Genomic DNA, 19,546 nt, shown 5'->3' on the forward strand with positions numbered 1-19,546 from the left:
CTGGCCCCTCGCGGTACTGGCAGGTACGGGGGGGGTCACCAGGTAGCGTGTCACAGTTCAGCGGGATCGGCAGCACAGGGCCTGAGGGAGCGCGGCCCGCCCTCATCCCCCGAGTCGGTACCTCACGGTGCGGAGGGCGGGGCCCAGGATTTGAAATCCGTCCCGTGGTGCCCCGGGGCCGCCGCTGATTGGCCGGGCCGGGCAGTGCGCGGTTCAAAGCAGCGCTGGCGGCGGCGCGCGCGGCCCACCCGAGCTCCGGCCGTGCGGCAGCGCTTCGGTCTCGCTCCCGTCCCGCCATGGCTGCCTTCGGCTCCCTGGGCAACGGTCCCAAGAAGGAGGAGAAGGGCAAGAACATCCAAGTGGTGGTGCGGTGCAGGTATGTGCGGGGCCCTTCTCTGGGCGAGCGTTGGGGGCCGGTCCGCGGGCAAGCCCCGGGGAGGTCCCGCGTTGGTGCCTGCGGGACTCGGGCCCGGACGTTCTGCACGGCCCTCGGACAGCCCGCGGGGCCGGCGGGCCGAGGCCGCCGCCGCCGTGTGACAGGCACTGTGCAGCTATGGCTCTGTCGGGCTGCTGTGCCTGGCTGCGGATCCCTACTCTGGGTGGGCGCTGTGCCTGCCTGGCTGGAGCCGCCCGTACCCCCTGAGCGGGCTCGGCTCCGCAATGGGCGCTGCCTGTCCCGGGCGCCGCTCTGCGGCTCGGGCGGCCCCGGGTGCCCCGCGGGGAAGCGGCGCTTCCGCAGCAGTAAGGCTGTAATGAGCGCTTTCCTAGAGCTTCAAAAGGCGAAAAGCTGAAGCTTCCGAACTTGGTTCAGCGCACACACGGTGTGAAGCTGCGTAGGAAGCTCAAGAAGAACTGTGTAGAATTAGTAAGATATTCGAGAAACACGAAAACCCAGGCTGAATTTTGCCTGTCTGTGAGCTCCTGTGGGAAGTCACTGAGTTTTAACAACTAAAATTGTTGCTATGCCCCCTGTGATATATTTGTCACGTAACTTCATTGATGCAGACTTGCCAGGGGATAAGCAATGGGATAGGTGCACTGCTGAAATAAAAATAGCCAAATGTCTTGGTTGATGAGATGAATTTATTTTTTAGGTATGAAGTGACCAATCTCACGTACCACCAATTAGGTTCTCCTTGTAATTCTGAGGCGGCTTTAAAGAATTGCTTACTGATACTAGATCTTAGGTAATCTTAAAGCAGTGTATGTTAAAACTGTAATACTGCTAATGCATTATGTATAGTGTTTGAAACACCTTTAGAAGTTGGGGGTTTTTTGAGCCAGGTGTGCAAATGCTAGTTTACATATTATGTTTTAATGCCTTTTGCAGTCATACTCTCAAGCTTACGAGTTCTGCTTATACAGATGCACAATGAATATAGAAATTAAAATCAATTTAGCCTTATCTTTGCAATGCAGCTATAAAGCTTCTGAAACAAACTTGGGATTGGTGAAAGTGTTGATGTGAGTCAAGGCTATTGCGAAAGAATAAGTTTTTTGAAGTAATTGGATTTGAAATACTCCCAAGAGCAGCTGTTTTCTTTTAATCTCTCTTAATTGTTCTAGAATAGCTTTATCAAATATTAGTATCTATTTTAACTAAATATAAGGCTCACTATGAAAGTAGCATTAGGACTGTCCAAGGTGGAGTGTTCCGCTTTTGTTCTAGCTCACAGGGTAATTGCTATGTCAAGGGTTAGTTTCTAGCCTCTTAAAACTTCCTTGCCCACCCTTGCTCTTGCCCTTTGTAGAGTTGTTGTATTTTTTTAATAGCTTCAGTTTGAGTAGTAAATGTTTCTTCTGCATCAAGTCAGATTCTCCTTACCTTACAGATAAGGTAGATGCAGCTGTGTTCTTTGGTGTCCTAATTTGTTCCCAAAACCTGATCAGTCTAGGCATATAAAAAAGTCTTTTCAAGCAACACGTTTACTGAGCTTTAGTAAAATGTGAATTTGGAAACTCGAAATGCATACATTAGTGTTGTTAATATGCATAATGTGCTTCATACCTAAGGGGGTCAACCTGAGATCAAATGTTTCCATGGCACAGCAGGCATCTGCTTGTGTAGTGGTGATGGTTGTGATCTGTACTCCTGCTTCAACCCAGCTAAATTGTTACCCTGATATCACAGCTGTGGGCTCTTGCACCTCCTGCCATGGACTGGTTCAGTGTTATATGGTTACAGAGCAGGATATGTTCATTGCTGTGTTATTTTAAAAGTTATGAAACTGAAGCTGTAACTTGCTCCTGTGAACAAGATTTTAGTGATCTGTTGTCATCAGTCGATCTTGGACCTGAGTGTCCCATGGTCTGTTTGCAATCTGACACTTTAGCCTCAGTGATGTATTGAGGGAGAAATGTTAGCCACAAGGTTCAGGAAACTCGAGGTGCCATGTGCTTCTGATTTTCTTGTGTTTTGGTTTTTTTTTTCCTTCGACGTTGTAATTTAAAGAGCATCTGCAGTTTCTAGTGTCAAGTTAAAGAGTATAAGATTGTGGAAGTTATGCTTTCAAGCTGTTTGCTCAGGTCAACTATATAGGTGGTATAGATATTCAGTGCAGTAGCACTACTAAATGAAGAACAAAATAGGATTTTATGCATTTTAGAGTGTTTCCATGCATTTCAGGAGAAATAGTGGCAAATGTCCCTTTAAAGGAAATGATGTGCACCAAGTTTGAATTACGTAACTTAGTGGTGAAACAAGATGCTCACCATAATGTTCAAAATTTTTTTTGTCCCTCTATTAAACATTTTTACTATGACTGAGTTTAAATTAATGTGGACTTCCCCCCCCAAGTCTGATGTTTTGTCTCTTATTAAATACTGTTCAGGTGCATCATTATTATAAAGGTTCTGGTATATTGCTGCTTACTGCCCTGCAATTAGTGGGGTCTGTTGGTATTTTTGGTGCTTTAGAGTGTTGTGTCCTCAGCATTTGATTCACTCTTGCATTAACTTGTATGTATAACTACTGTCTATTTTTTTAAGGCTCTTATTTAGATAATTGTTTGGTATGTTTAATCTTCTACCCCCTGCAACTGAGCATACTCTGATGCCTGTTAGCTATGTGCACACCTATATGATGTTGGAAGTGGTTATAAGCTTGTTAAAAATGTGTATAACAAAAAGCTATGGATGCCTGAGTTGTCTTGCAGTGGATGAAAGGAGAAGCAGGGACTGTAAACTGCCAAATTGCAGCATTTTTTCTTAAACAATTGTTAAACAGATGAAAACTTTGTTCTTTTTACCCAGTTGTACTATTTGAGATCTTTAAACTGAGTGGTATTACTACTTCATCTTTTTCTGTTCTTGATAGCAATGATTTCAATCCAGTATTCCTGTCTCCTGTCCTTTTAGGCCTTTTAATGCCTCAGAACTTAAAGCGAGCTCCTATGCTGTCATAGACTGTGATCAAGCAAGAAAGGAAGTCAGTGTCCGCACCGGGGGAGTGACAGATAAGTCATCGAGAAAGACTTACACGTTTGATATGGTTGGTAACTGCTTGTCAAATTGGGGACTTCTAGAAACAAGCTAGTACTTAAGTTATTCATTGTTGTATGGCTAAATGGGATGTGTTGTCTTTGTGTCAATAGGTTTTTGGAGCTCAGGCAAAGCAGATTGATGTATACCGGAGTGTTGTGTGTCCCATTTTGGATGAAGTTATTATGGGCTACAACTGTACAGTGTTTGCGTAAGTAAGCTGATAATTAGTACTAGGAAATTTTATTTGTCTTTTAGTTTCTTGTTTACATTCTTATTTTAATTCTCACAGTTATGGCCAAACTGGTACTGGTAAGACCTTCACAATGGAAGGGGAGCGGTCACCCAATGAAGAATATACTTGGGAAGAGGTATATTTTCACTCCTGAGATTTCTCTTGTCTATGCTCTGGTTCAAAGTTGAAAACTGTAGAAGGCTAAAGACAACCAAAAGTTTATGCCTTCCAAATTCTGAAGCTGACTTTCCTTAAATGTTTGTAGATCAACAAATAATTTCATTCATTTATATGGAAAGGATAACTTTGCATCTTTACTGTATTACATTCAACTCTTGTTGACTTTTATATGGACGGTCATCTTTGTTCTTGTTTATATCCAGTCAGACTGTTTAGTTGAAATTCTACCCCCTAGCTCCAAATCTCTTTCAGTATATTTATAAATTAAATGGTTTTTTTAATTTATAGGATCCACTAGCAGGTATCATACCCCGTACATTGCATCAAATATTTGAAAAACTCACAGAGAATGGTACGGAATTTTCAGTGAAAGTCTCTCTTTTGGAAATCTATAATGAGGAGCTTTTTGATCTTCTGAATCCTACTCCTGATGTTGGAGAAAGACTGCAGATGTTTGATGATCCTCGAAACAAGGTTAGTGCTACAAAATTTGTTATCTTGAGGCTTTCAGGGTTGTTTAGAGATGTCTAACAAGCATGTATTACTTTCTGACAGAGGGGTGTAATTATTAAAGGCTTGGAAGAAGTAACTGTACACAACAAGAATCAAGTTTATCAAATCCTGGAAAGGGGTGCAGCCAAAAGAACAACTGCAGCTACTTACATGAACGCATATTCCAGGTACAAATCTTCCCTGTTTCAGTAACCTTGTTTTGTTCTTTCTTAAACAGAATCTTACTGAAGAAGTAAGAAGTTAGTGCAAACATGACATGATCTTGAGATTGTCTATCACAGTGCAGACTGTCAAACATGGGTTAGAAAGCCAGAGTTACAATTTTTTTCTTATCACATGCTGTGGGATGATTACAATGAGTGTATGAAGGGGTATCATGCCAGCAGCCAAGTCCACCTGGCCACTCACTCCCCAACCTGCAGGATTTGGGGAGAGATTTGGAAGTGTAAAAACTGGAAAACTCATGGATTCAGGTAAAGACAGCTTAATAGGGACATCAAAAGCTATGCACACGAGCAAAAGCAAGAAATTAATTCACTGCATCCCATTCTTAATCCATCTCCATGAGAGCAGGGCCCCATCACGTGTAATGGTGACTTGGGAAGACAAATGTCATCATCACTCCAAATGTCCTCTCCCCTTTTCCTTCCTCTTCCCTCCACTTTATATACTGAGCCTGATGCCATATGGTCTGGAGTATCCCTTTGGTATTTTGTGGTCACCTGTCCTGGCTGGGTCTCCTCCCAACTTCCCATGCACTCTAAACTTCTTTGCCAGTGTCACAGCATGCAAAGCCCTGACAACATCTGTCTTACCAACCCTGTGTGCAGCACAAATCCAAAACACAGCACCATATCAACCACTGTGAAGAAAACTAACTCTACCCTGCAAAAACAGTACAAAGCATCATAAAATCTGACTGCTTCTCCAGTTAAAAAGGGACAAGCTATTTCTCCCTGCATTGTTTTTAACATAAGCTTCTCCTCTGGTTTAAAGTTTGCCTGCTTTGTAATTAATATATCCTTTGTAAATATGCAGTGTCTATCTGGAACAGTAGCCCTGGGATTCCACCTAACTCTAGCTGAGATAAAAGCATCATAATGTTCTTAATTAGGCATCTAGAATATTGAAGTTTTAAGTGAAACTCAGTTACTAAGTTAACTTTTTCAACGTTTTCTATGCCTATGAAAAGAGAAGACCTTAATCTGACAGATACATAAGTGAAACACATTACATGTACTAACATGAGATAAATACTCCTTGCAGTAGGTACTGTACAGTTTTAAAAAGAAAGTTCCTTTCAATTTTGAAAGATGTTTAGTTGATATATCTATATCAGAGAGGCAGGTTGTCTTTATTCTAACTGTTCTAGGTGATTGGGTGTTTTGGCTGGTCCCATTTACTAAATAAACTTGGTGTAAGAGTCTTGAGTATCCTTTCCGCTCCTCACCAGCAGTAGAAAATGATACATTAGGATTTGTTACTGAAGTTTGGAATTTCACAATACTGTGAAGATCTGCTTTTTACAGATGAACACAAGATCCTCATTTCAAAATCTGACTTCTGTAAAATTCACAAACTACGCTGTGGAAGTTGGGCATAAGATTGTATGACAGTAAGGGCTGCTTCATATGGTTGCAGGTCATAGAATGTAATAGAGACACCTGGGTTAGAAATAGCATTCTTTTTATTACTGCCTTCACATTCTTGAGCTGCAGATGCGATATCTATATCGCTGTTAACAAGTAGTGATCCAGTGTTGCAATGCTAAGGTGTGTATCCTGACAGTATTGTATACTGAGCATGTCTGTTGACTGGTGGAAGGAAATGGGTATTTTCTACCACTGACTGGAACACAGAACTCATGTTGTTTGAGATTCCAGGGAATTTTGAGCGTTTATTGTACCTGAGGTGTTTTATGTATGGTCAGACTAGTGTAATTTGACATCTATGGCTTTCTATGCATGTCAGCTTCTTGTAGCAAAAAATTATTAAAGGTATAAAATCAACCTAAGATCATCTTTACTATGAGAGTGGTGGACACTGGAATGCGTTGCCCAGAGAAATTGTGAGTGCTCCATCCCTAGAAGTGTCCAAGGCCATGTTGGATGGGGCTTTGAGTAGCCTGATACAGTGGAAGGTGTTCTTGCCCATGTTAGGGGGGGTGGAGCCAGATGAAACCATTGCATGATTCTGTGATCTTAAACTCTATTACTATTTTTGATTGAAAAGTTAACTGAAGTTCTAAATTTTTAATGTTGGATTCAGCTAGTTGCTGAATTTTCTTAGCTTGCATGAAGAAAGTTATGTTCCTTAATCTTACATTCTGTGAAACTGTTCCTAGCATAAGGACTGAAAAAAAACCTGCAAGTCAGTTTTCCTGAGATGCTTGTGAGTTGAGAATACACAAATGTAAGCAAAACCAAGGCATTTCTCTTGCTTTTCCTTGAAATAAGATAAAATTTATAGGATTGAATGAGTCAAATGTCAACTGGTTTCATCACTGGTTTTAAACCATGTTCATATATACACACAAAATTATACTTGGCAGAAAAACTTTGTGTATTGAAAATGTAATCTGTAGTTCATGGGATGAATGTATTCTCTATAAAAGAAAACAGAACTTGCAGCAGTCATGTAACAACTAGATACCTGACTTCAATGGAACATCTGAAACTGGTTTCTTTTGCAGCCGTTCCCACTCTGTGTTTTCAATTACCATCCATATGAAAGAAACAACAGTGGATGGAGAAGAACTTGTTAAAATTGGAAAGCTAAACTTGGTAAGTATTTGAATTAAGTGTCATTGATAGAATATTTAGCCACAAACTAGAGTTTATTACAGTTTTTTTCGTCATAAGGAAAAAAGACTTTGGGGCAAGCATTCTTCAGGGTTATTGAGACAGAAGCATAACCTGCCTTTCAGGTTGATCTTGCAGGAAGTGAAAACATTGGTCGATCTGGGGCCGTTGACAAAAGAGCTCGTGAAGCTGGAAATATCAACCAGTCTCTGCTGACACTAGGAAGAGTTATTACTGCTCTAGTGGAAAGAGCCCCTCATATTCCATACAGGGAATCTAAACTCACAAGAATCCTTCAAGACTCTCTTGGAGGACGGACAAAAACATCAATAATTGCCACAATTTCACCTGCATCTATAAATCTCGAGGTAAATTTAAAGTCAGAAAACCTATTCCTAAAATAAGTAATCTATTTTGGTAATGATACAAAAATACGAGTTAATTCCTCAGGTTGACTTAGTGTTATATCTGTTTTTCACAGGAAACACTGAGTACACTGGAATATGCCCATAGAGCAAAGAATATCATGAACAAGCCTGAAGTTAATCAGAAGCTAACAAAAAGAGCTCTTATTAAGGTAACTAGGCATATATCTTAAAAAATGAAGTTACAGGTTAGACATGACTTTTTGTTAATGTAGTCTTTGTGCAGGAGTTATGACTGGGAGAAGCTGTAAGTAGTAGCAGTGCTTTTCTGAAGTGATTTTAGTTACTGATCTGATGTTTTTAAACTAGAGCTGCACTGATACAGTAGTGGTCCCGGCAGACATTGGAACTGCTGATAAGACTAAAGTTGAACAGAGGCTATTTCTACTAGCTATGGCCGTGGGTATTACATGTTTGCAGTTTTGCACTTTCCCTTGAAAGTGCCTGAATTAAAGGAACTTATCAGCAAGTACAAGAACCAATGTAAAGTAGCTCTTACCCCTAAGGAAGCTGTGATTCCCATTGTAAGCTGCTAAATGCAACCAAGTATGACCTTCAAATGGAGGGTTACAATGCTGTACATATTGCCAATATATATCCAATGTTATGAATTTAAATGATGCTGTACTGAACTTAAAAAGAGGTGAAGTGCTTTGCCCTTGTGCTTATGCAAAACTTCTGTAGAGCACTACCTTTGTGAAATACCCCTTCAGCTGAATATTGAAACCAAAATAGAAATTTTTGGGTTTACATGTGATTGTTTCTTTATGCAGGAATACACTGAAGAGATTGAGCGTCTGAAGCGAGACCTTGCTGCTGCTCGAGAGAAAAATGGAGTCTATATTTCTATTGAAAACTATGAGTATGTCTGCAAAATTTCTATAAAATAGCTAGCAACAAATCTCAAATACTGGTACCTATCTTTATACAGAAATACTTTCAGATCTATTTTTAATCCAGGAAGCTGGAGATACTTAGGAAGACTTAACTGTTTGGTCAACTTTTTCTTTCAAAATTAATTATTATGCAGAAAAAATCTAATAGGCTTGTACTGAGGAATTTATGTTTGGAACTTACCATAAGCATTACCCAGTATGTGAATTTACACATGCAACCTTTTTTTGTTTCCCCTGTATTAATAGAAACTAATACAGGAAAGTGAACTTGATATACTTAACTTCACTTTTAATAGGGCTAGTTAGCACAGAAAGTTTACAATATAAATTAGTTTTAAATCTTTTCTGCCTTAAGTAAAAAATACCTGTTATTTCTATAGAATTTAACAATACTTATTTTTCAAAATTACTGAAAATGCAGTGCAAAATCTTGAAACTGCCTCTTACTTGACTAATTTCTTTATTTTATTCCTCCCTTGAGAGCCCTTAATGGAAAGCTGACGGTTCAGGAAGAACAAATTACAGAGTATATTGACAAAATCAGTGTCATGGAAGAAGAAGTGAAAAGGGTAAGTGATGTTTTTCAGCTGTGGCTTGAATCTGCCAAAAAACTGAAGAAATTTGTTCTTCCTTTCGAAAGGAGGAAAAAAGTTTGAGGAAAGAACAGTCAGAAGATTGTTTTTGTTGTTGGTCTTAAAGTTCAAGAATGGAAGCTTCCTAGTCATTGAAGTTAGGAATTTGAAATAATGTATATGAAACTGCAGGTTGCAATACTTTTTTTTTAAAGTTGTTTTCATGTCTGCTGCTATAATTTGCTTTGCTGAATTTTCAGCAAAAAGTCTGCTTGTGAAATGGTATCTCACTTAACAGGTATCTGCTTAGGGGCAAAGAGTGAAGAGAGAGAGGTCATGAGCTTCCTTTTAACAAATCACATGAAAATTGGAGTTCCTTGTTTAAGAGAAATGTAGATATTAATTTGCTGTTGTTTGTAACTCCTCTGTGTAATCAGATTTACTGACTGTTTTCAGTCTATCTGGTTATGTTTGTTCAGTGGGATTCTTTTCCTTGTGCTGCAGCAGTAGTTTGCTCTTGTACTTTGAGAGGGGAAGCAAGCGATTATTGCAGTGAGAATGGTGTTGGCTTGATATTTCAGTGATTACAAAGATTATACAAACCTGTTACTAATGTTTAAGACCCGAGTCCTACAGCTGAAATTACATTGCTAGATGACAATTTGCCTTCTATCATTGTCACATAATTTGAGAGATGTGAAATTGTCAAATTTATAAAAAGTGGTGTTGCCTTTTTGATTATTGTTTTCCTATGTAGGTCACTGAACTATTCAGAGTCAGTAAAAATGAACTTGAACAGTGTAAAACAGACTTGCAAATCAAGGAGAAAGAACTGGAAGAAACACAAAAAGATCTGCAAGAAACCAAGGTTCAGTTGGCTGAAGAAGAATATGTGGTTTCAGTTTTGGAAAATACTGAACAAGAACTTCATGGCACAGCTAGCAAGGTTGTCACAATTCTTGTACCTATTGTAAAATGCTTCCTGTGTTTGGGAGTTTCATGGGCTATTCAAGGAAACTAATTGTTGCTAAAGTTTGGTGTGAGTGAGACGAGACCTGAATTTAACATGGAAAACTAGGATTAGATTGCAGGACTTTCTGTGTGCTCATATTGAGAGTTGACTGCTAAACCTTCTGGTTGGTCTGGAGCTGAATTTACCTCAGACCAGTTCGTCTTGGGAGTTCCAGTGCTTTGCGGTATCTATTATCATGAGGTTTTCTGCAGAATAAGTAGTGTTCCTTCAAAATCTTATGACTGGTCCTGCAAAACAGAAAATTATACTTACCTGTAGGGCGTGGTCTAGTGGGACATGTGCCTTCCCATGGTAGGAGGCTTGGAACTAAATAGTCTTTAACGTGCCTTCCAACCCAAACCATTCTATGAATTGGGGTAGAAAAATAGCAAAAAGCTTTGAATAGTGATGTCTTGTCACCTCTGCGGTTTTGGCTATGGCTTTGATGTGTTTGTAAATTAGTCATAATTATCAAAACAGACTGGAGGTAGGGAGAGAGAGGGTGTCCTGCTATTTATACTTCAAAGTGATGAAGCTTGTTTCTTGAGGCACCATGACAATTTCTTTCTATTTGAATTCCTGTAAGATTAGGAGGGAATGCCTGGTTTTTATGTGTGGGTTGTGGAGTGTTTGAGACAAATAGGTACAGAAATTACTTATGCTCACTACAAACCAGGACTCCACTATTTGTATGAATTCTAAATTATTTATCACTGGACTAGTATGAGAAACCTCTTGAGTACTATATTAAAGAATATATTTACTGTCAGATTGTTTGGAAAAAGATTGAAATGCTCAGGTATTTTTCAGTTACTATTCTGCGATAAATTATACCTTTATTCTTTAAATACTGAGGAAATAATTTTTTAATGCTTTGATTTTAAAGCCAGAACAAATGTCTCTAGTAGGTAACTTTTTCCCATGTTCTAAAAGCATAAATGACTTAACACCAGGGTCCAAAACAGTTGTAATTAGATGATGTAAATGGAAATACCTGTGTTCCTAGAGAGATAACTTCTGTAACTCAGAACTATTGTTGCTGTTCCTTATATAATATGTGCTTGATTTCTTGTTTAAAGACCTACTAAATAACTTTAAAAATTACAGTTGCTAAGTACAGTTGAAGAAACTACAAGAGATGTATCTGGGCTCCATGCAAAACTGGACCGTAAGAAAGCTGTTGATCAGCACAATGCTGTTGTCCAAAATACATTTGCAGAACATATGAATGCTTTGTTCAGCAAAATACAAGATTCAATTACTGAAAACAGTTTGAAGCAGCAACAGATGTTGACATCTTACACGAATTTTATAGGTAAGTGTAATACCTGTATTAGCAGTTCATCCTATAGTAATCTCAAAACCCACTTCCTAAAATGTATCTGTTTTAGCAAAGAGATGGCTTTATTTATGTGACATAATGTGTTGGTAATAATGGTCTGGGATAATGTGTAATAATGGTAGTAATGTGTCTGGGATGATCCACAGCCTTCCTGTAAGGGGCAATAAGATGATGAGTAATAAAAAGAGATCTTACAGGGGAACTTCTAAAAAAATTGTAACTCTGGATTTATTTTGTAGGTGAACTCCTGTCTACCAGTTCTTCTACAACAGATACTCTAGCATCAGTTGTATCAGCATCTTTTGCCTCTCTTAAGGAATTGGTGTCTACTGAAGTTTCTCATATGTCTGAAAAAATAACACAGCATGAGAATCTATCACTTGACTGTAAAGCGGAGCTGCTGAGATTAATTGTTAGTACATTTGCATACTCCTGCTTAAATATTTGAAACTGGTTTTGATCAAAAGAGGTTCTGTAAATGTATGGAATTTTTTCTGATGCTGTTTACTTGTATCTGATTCACCATCTGATGATGATTGTCCCTCCCCACTTCCCCTCCCCGTCACCCCCGCAAGCTGTAATGTGCTGTGTAGTATATACTGTTAGAGCACAAGAATGTGTGCATAGTAGCTTCTTACAAATGTAGGTGAAAGAACAGCCATGTTCTGGCTTAATTTTTTTTTTCTCTCTTCCTAGGAGGAGCATCAAACTGGATTAGGAAGAGCAGTAAATAGCTTGACACCAATGGTAGAATTTGTCTTGGGGTTAAACTGTCAGTTCCAGAGTAACATAAAGAAATATTCTGCTGTGACTGACCAGGTAATGCACATAAACTGCCTCTTTGGCTTGTGCTCTTCTATTTTATTTAATTTAAAGGTATGTTCTTTGTCTTTTTTCTCCATGAGTTCTGTCTTTTAATTTTCTTTAAGACTTTTTTCCTCTCCTGAGTGTGGTAAATTTGCTTGTTCTCTATATTGGCACAGCTGCTTGCTGAAGTGCCACAGTAGAATGGTAAAACATGGATGTTTAACAAATAGTTGATGATACATTTAATATCCACTCCCCCTGTATTTTAGAAATCTGAAAAAAAATCAACTTAAGCAAGTCTTAGCACTCCAAAATTTTTCTGCTTTTGTACAAAACCTTTTGGTTCCTGGGCAATGTGATGCTTTATCTTGTGAACAGAAACATATGTGCATAAGTGTAAACAATACTGGACTTATTGAAGCCCTCTGCTTCAAGTTATAGTTCTAGTCCATCTTGTGATACCTGTGTTGAACTGCAGCCTCTTTCTTGTTTTTTTTCCCCCATTTTGTCAAAAATAAGTTTTTGTTTCTGGTGACCTGTTTCTTTTACTGAAACATTTTCCCTTCTTGTCAATTACAACTCACAAGTAATCAGCTCCCTTTGTCTGGAAGCTTTTTATTGGTTTTCAGACTTAGACAGCAGATAACCTGTGGCTTACTAGCTCTTGCTGTTCCTTGTCTACTTTTCTGTTTTGTTTACCTTGCATGTCAAATTTTGTGTGTGGAATAGCCCCCACACTAAGTTCCAGTCTCAAACTTTAGATTGTTCCGAGTGTGACTTTCTGCCTTCTACACACAATACTTTATTTATGCCTTTTTGACATTTCCTTGGGGTAGAGTTTGTTTCTATATGCCAGTTATGCTAGGGAAAAATATCAGTTTCTTAAATAAAGATATAAAAATCTAACTAAGAAAAACTTTGTTTTTTTAAGATGGAGGGCCATAAAAAGGAAATGGATGCCTTCTTTGGAGATCTTTTTCTCACTCTGAAAAAAATACAGGAAGAAACAGCCAGTGGCTTTGCTCAGCTTCAGCATAACTGTGACAGTTTAAAAGAAGAAGTGGAAATGACGAGGTTGGCACATAGAAAGGTATCCTTAGAGTAAGAAAACATCCCAAACACCCAGTGCGATTGCGTGCTTTACACTCTTATGTGGTAGCAAACCATTACACTTCCTTCAGAAAAAAATATTAGGAGGACAGTAACTTGATCCTAATTCTGTTCAGCTTTTGTTAGGCTACTTTAAGTAGTTTATGTAGGAATATAGCAAAACCCCTGCCCCTTGCTGTGAGTATATCCAGTATATGTGCATTTACGTATGTCTCCAAAAGCCAAGTGTCTGTATCTTCGCTACACGAAAATTGTACCTTCTGCTTTAGAATTGCAAAACTGCATCTTCTGCATTTTTAATTCAGGCAATCAAATACCCTTTAAGACTGTTAAAAATTGCAGAATAACAGTGAAACTTGTGGTAATTTTCTTGATAGAGTGCAGCTGAATTGATGTCTTCACTGCAAAGCCAGCTTGACCTGTTTGCTCAGCAGACTCAGAAGAACTTAACTGATGTACTCACAAAAAATGGAAGCCTAAAGACCACCATTACTGCTATGCAAGAAAATGTACACCTGTAAGGAGCACTTTTTTTGCTGTACACTTATGGAGATAAACTATATATGAAGAGAACTTCAAAATTGAATGCTCTTCCTATTTATGCGCTTATAAAGCCTGCTGGTCGTGGCCTGTATGTTAGAGCTGGGTTCTGCCACGGAGTGTAGATCATAGTTGGCCTTTCCCCAGAGTAAACAGTAGTTTACTACTGGGGAACAAAAGGCTTGCCCTTGAACTTGTCTCTCTTGAGCATGTTGTGATAAGAAAGTATCATTTTGGGAGCAATATGCTGAGGAGTGTCCCTCAGTGTCTGGACTTCAGAACTCCATATTATAAAGGTTTAGCTTGAAGCATAGCAAAATATCTGTTGCAATATATTTCATTCAATTGCAACTAAACTCTTGCTAGAGTTTTTTTTTAGTTTATAGTTAGGGTCTATTTGGTTCTCTTTTGGGTTTTTTTGGTTGATGGGGATTTTGTTTGGTTTTTCTTTTTTAGGAAACCTACTGCTGCTGGTGCTGTGAATTTACTAAGTGGAACAGCAATATTATAATTTACTGGTTTGATAGAACTGTGCTATTTCACTGGCTCTAGTCTCATATTTCTAAAAGTATATGTGTTAAAATCTACCTTTCAAAATCTCTGAACTCCTACAAATATGTTGTTGCAGGAAAACTACAGACCTAGTCAGCAGTACAAATTCCAATCACAGCAGATTTACTGCATTTCTGGATAATCTCTCTGAAGAGCTCAGGGGCATAAATGCTGAAAACAAGACAATGCTGGAAGAATCCAATGACCACTGTCAACACCTTCTCATCAATCTCAAAAATGTGTCTCAGGATACCAATACATGGGGTGAATTTACAACTGCTCAGATGGCCAACTTTACTAATCAGCAGCTATTGTCATTCAAGGATGAGAAACAGCAATTTCAGTATTTACAAAAGGTACCTACAGTAATTTGTAGTCTAATGCAACATCCTGAGACAAACTTTCATGCAGAATTTGTACAGGAGAGAAAAGTTTTCTGTTATAGTCAAAACAAAACTGGTTTTTTTTGATAGCAGTTTTGTTACTGAACTTAAGAAGATGTAATTAGAGGAAATCAAAAGCCTGAATTAAGAGGAAGACTTGGAATTCAAGTGCTCATAACCTCAAAAAAGGGTGTAATGACTAATGCCATGCAACTAACTTGTACTTGTAACCTGAGTATTTTACATCATCTTGGTAGTGTTTATCTCTAATTCTAAAGCATTATATACAGTACTGTCCTTGGAAGATGCACAGTGATCAAATGCAGGCTATTTTCTGGAGGATGCAAATGACTTTATTGGTCAGATTGAATCAATGTGGGAGAAAACATTCCTTTTAAGTATATACAAGTTCTGGCCTCATTTAAGAGTTTCTCTCTCATGTTTGTTTTGGGGTTTTTTTAGATTTCCTTCACAATTTCACGTTCCACTCCTGTTTTATTGTTGTAATAGGCAAATACAATATTTTGTGAATTTTCAGAAGGAAAAACTCAACTAGAAACTTCCTTCACACAGAATATTCTGAGTTGGAAGGGATCTCCGAGGATGAAGTCCAACTCTAAACTAAAAGCATTTGTGGTGTCAAGACATCTCTATCTATTGTGCCTGCTGAATACTTCAGGAGTTTCATTTCAATGGGAATGGCTGAAAACACATTTTCCTTTTCCTCTACAAATGCCTAAAGGTTCTAGTGCTTGTAAGATGTTCATGTTCAATTGAATATCTTGATTCTGTGCAGGGTTTGTGCATAGAAGCATGAGGAGTCTGATCTGAGCCATATGGCATCTTCTTTATTCTTGTGACTGGCTTTCTAAAATGATCATACTTTCTAAGAAACTGACTCTCTTCTGAAGATAGCTCTCAAAATGACAGTGTAAAACTAGCACTGAAACTTCTCAATTTGAGGTCTCAGTTGTTTCGTTTCAGGTCATATCATTAATCCTGCATCACATCTTAGTAAAGCGGCCAGAGTCTTACCTTTCCTGTGAACTTGGTGTTTTCAGTTGGGTTGGTTTTTTTTTTTGTTTTCAGAAAAATGAAGAAAGCTGTGATAAAGCAGTAGCTGAAATTGCTGACCACATTGGCAGACAAAAGGCTGCTGAGGGGAAGATGCTAAATGGCCTTCTGGATCAGATAAAGGTGGATCAGGAGATATTTGTGGAGCAGAAGCAGGCACTTAAGGAGGAAGTACAGCATGGGCTAACTCAGGTTAATGGTTTCCTGCAAAAGGATCTCAAAGTGGATGTTCCAACAGGTATTTATTAAGTAGGTTGGGGCCAGAATGGTCTTACAGAAAATTTGAGTTCCAGAATTCATAAGTGAAGGTTAATGGGAGCATAACTGGGAGCCTTACACCTTTTTTAATATGTATGCAAAGAAGGGTGACTGAACCAAGCATGATTTCTATAATAAGTTGATGTAAAATTTGGAATCTGAAATTAAAGCAAACACTGAAAAGTGTATAATCTTCATTAAAGGGACAACTCCACAGAGAAAAGATTACTTCTATCCAGTCACACTCGTGAGAACAGAGCCCCGGGAATTAATTCTGGAGCAATTAAGGCAAAAGCAACGAAATTTTGATGATATGGTAAACGAGGTGGAGGATAATGCAGGTCAGGTATGTATATGAATGGCAAATTTGAGGCTCTTGAATGAAGGCTTCACATCTTTGAGATTTTTCCATTCCCTTGTGGAGAGTTGACTGGAGCCCCAGGGCTGTTGTAGCCTTTGTGATTTACAGTGTACTTGGAGTCAAGTGTGCTGAGCTTTTGACAAATACAATCTCTTGAAAAATAAACAAGGATATTAATAATTTAGATTTCATTCCTGTTTTTCAAAAATCATTGTTCTGATCATGCTTAATGCATTCATTGAGGAAATTCATACATTAAATACATATTTCTGAAAAACTTCTGTTTTAGAACCTGTTGGAAGAGGAAGGAGAGTTGCAAGAACCCAGTGAAAATGTCACTTGTGACAATTACTTAATGGATACAAATATATATTGCCACACAAATGGTGGCATTCCTTTTTTTCAGGTAACTTCCACAAATAAACAAAACAGCTGTGTATTTGAGAGAAGAAATATTATTGTTTCATAACAGTGCTGTAGTTTCAAGTTAGTTCTTATATTTTAGGGTAGTCTCACAACTTGTTCAAATCCTGTAGATAATGCTTTGTTAACCTTGTGCTAAAGTAACAGCAGATTCTGATAGCAGTTAATAGTGGATAAAATAACGCAGATATCTGACAAGCTGGGCAGATAGTTGAAAACTCCTCAGCAAATAATCTTGAATAAAGAGAATTGTCATAATTTTTCTAGACGTGTGTTAATGGAAGAGTTGGACATACATGCAGTATTTTCTTAGAGGCCTGACAGAAATACTGGCATTCTTAAGTCTGCATGGGGTTGGTGGTTTTTTACTTATTTGCTTCTGATCCTTTTGCTCCACCAGTGTATCTGTAAACTAGGGGTTTTCTTGCTAGGGAGAGCATATTTTCTTACTGTGGACCCTTTAAAAATAGCTGCTGAGCTTCTGTATGTCTACAGTCAATCTCTTTAGTAAATGCAATATATTAGGAACCTTTTCTAGGAATTGTCTCCTTTTTTTTTTTTTCTCAGAACACTACGTACTGCATTGCACATGAGCAAGAAGTCTTTAATTTTTTGTATTCTCTTAACATTGGGTATTTTCTTTAAATCCCAGCACAAAAGAAGTGTCAAAAAAGGTAAAGAGAACAAATCTGCAGCTTCAGTGGAGAACAAAATGGAGGATATGACAGAAGAGTTTCTTCAGAAATCTAAGCATCCTTTAAGATTGCTGAACTAAAATACAGCCTCTGCAGATCCCTGTTTGTAAATATTTCTATCTTACTGTCTTACTGAGCCATAACTTTTTTTTGTTATTCTCAGTGTCTCTATATAGTGATGCAAAATTGAATCAAAATATTTCCCTGCTCAGTCTCATGCTTTGGTCCTATTTTTATATGTTGCAGCTTGCAAAGTTTTAAGGAAAAAAAACCCTGCAGATTATGGTGCTTTTATGTTAAATTTATATGTATGTTGTCAAGTAAGAAATTTTTTGTTTCTCAGTAGTTCTATAATACCAGAAAGGAATGTGGAAATACGCTTTTTCAGCATTATGAGTTACCATTTGATGTATTAATTAGCTATAAATAAGTGTTCTGGTTTTATATGTGATGTTTTTACAGTTCCTCCCCTTTTTTCTGTGATATTTCAAATAAATTAATACATGGAAAACAAATGTACAGAGTAAAACAAACTTATGTAACTTATGTGGTGCTAGGTTTAATTTAGCTAAAACATTATCAGCTATGTCATAAGTCTGGTGCTGTCAGAAGAAGATAGTTCTCTCCCTTGTTTCACAAAAGACAATACCTTTGTTTCAGTGCCTCTTTATTCTGTGAAATCTTACTGCTGTGGGTCTAGGGCTTTTTGTTTGAATCTCGCTGTTCTTCCTCTTAACTGCAGATGTGAGGTGTTGATTGGGACACAATGTATCAGGTTCTGTATCCATAAACTGGCAGCATTTCTTTAAGATCTAAGGTTCTTAAAATTAAAACATGCAAACTTGGTTACAAATGCAGCTTCTGTGTTGTATAATAACAGTGAATTTACAGTAATCTACAGGAGCATTTGACCAGCTGTTCTTTTCACGCTTCTCCCTTGGTGATTTGAGGAAAACTTCAAGCTGCAGCATGCCAAAGAAGTAGATGAATGGGAGTAGAGAGAGACACTGAAGGCAACCTTAATTATATTAAAGCACTATTCTTAGATAATTGTCCAAACATGATTTGGAAGATTGTTCACTTTTCTGTATTGAGTTTGCAGGCTTAACATTAATGTTTCTTCAAGTAGGTGATCCATGTATTTATTTGTCTTTGACCAAGTATGTCAGTGAGTTATACCCTGGACACATTTCAGACAGCACTTTGCAGTCCTGCTAGAGCCAGAAGGACATCATTTGAAGTGACCCTTGCAGTCATTCTCTGAACTGTAGCATGAGGAAGGCCATTAATCAGTTGTGTCTGAAGACCTGTCTTGCCTCTTATTATTTATCCTCTTTCACAGCTGTGGGCAAAGCTAATTGCTTTCTGACAGTCCAATAGCAGGAGGGAAAAGCATTAATTCCCTTTTAAATGTCTAAGAACCACAAATACAGCTTTGCTTTAGGTTTTTTGGGTTAAGTGGGAGGCAGCTTAGTATATCATCGTGGCACCTACCTTATCTACTGAGTCTTTCTTCTACTGTAGAGGGCTTGAAACACTGAAAGATGCAAGATTCTCTTCAATGTGTTTGGAGTATTGTCAAATTGTGGCACCTAAAACTTAATGGGCTTAATTCTCCAAACTCTAGGATCCATTTTCTTGCACCACATGCCTGTTAACACCAATTCATTATTAGCATAGTCTTCCACAATGGTTCAAGAAATCCTTTATTAACTAAAATTCAACCCCAAGCACTGATCCCACATGTGTCGAATAGCCTAAGCCAAGTGGGAGAGGCTTGCACAAGCCTTTCACCCTACTGCATTTTCCCTGTGGAATTGACAAGGATTAGTATGTACAAACAAACTGGAATAGCCAGTAAGTGAGCAGGCTTGCAGCCACAAAATC

The 19,546-nt window shown here is 38.3% G+C and overlaps 1 protein-coding gene across 1 annotated transcript; it reads left to right on the top strand.

Annotated features, from left to right (window-relative positions):
• The first annotated feature begins 255 nt into the window (after positions 1 to 255).
• KIF11 (kinesin family member 11) lies at positions 256 to 18,820 on the top strand. Its single transcript, XM_033065486.1, has 22 exons — positions 256 to 376; positions 3,358 to 3,490; positions 3,594 to 3,691; positions 3,773 to 3,851; positions 4,184 to 4,369; positions 4,451 to 4,575; positions 7,101 to 7,191; positions 7,335 to 7,577; positions 7,691 to 7,786; positions 8,408 to 8,496; positions 9,012 to 9,099; positions 9,860 to 10,048; positions 11,222 to 11,429; positions 11,696 to 11,868; positions 12,153 to 12,275; positions 13,195 to 13,353; positions 13,751 to 13,890; positions 14,542 to 14,821; positions 15,938 to 16,160; positions 16,384 to 16,526; positions 16,831 to 16,947; positions 17,617 to 18,820. The coding sequence occupies exons 1-22, from the start codon at positions 297 to 299 to the stop codon at positions 17,737 to 17,739; spliced, it is 3,186 nt and encodes a 1,061-aa protein (XP_032921377.1). The 5' UTR covers positions 256 to 296; the 3' UTR covers positions 17,740 to 18,820.
• The last annotated feature ends 726 nt before the right edge of the window (positions 18,821 to 19,546 follow it).

This window comes from Catharus ustulatus, chromosome 8, assembly GCF_009819885.2.
Source record: "Catharus ustulatus isolate bCatUst1 chromosome 8, bCatUst1.pri.v2, whole genome shotgun sequence".
Taxonomy (NCBI): Eukaryota; Metazoa; Chordata; class Aves; order Passeriformes; family Turdidae; genus Catharus; species Catharus ustulatus.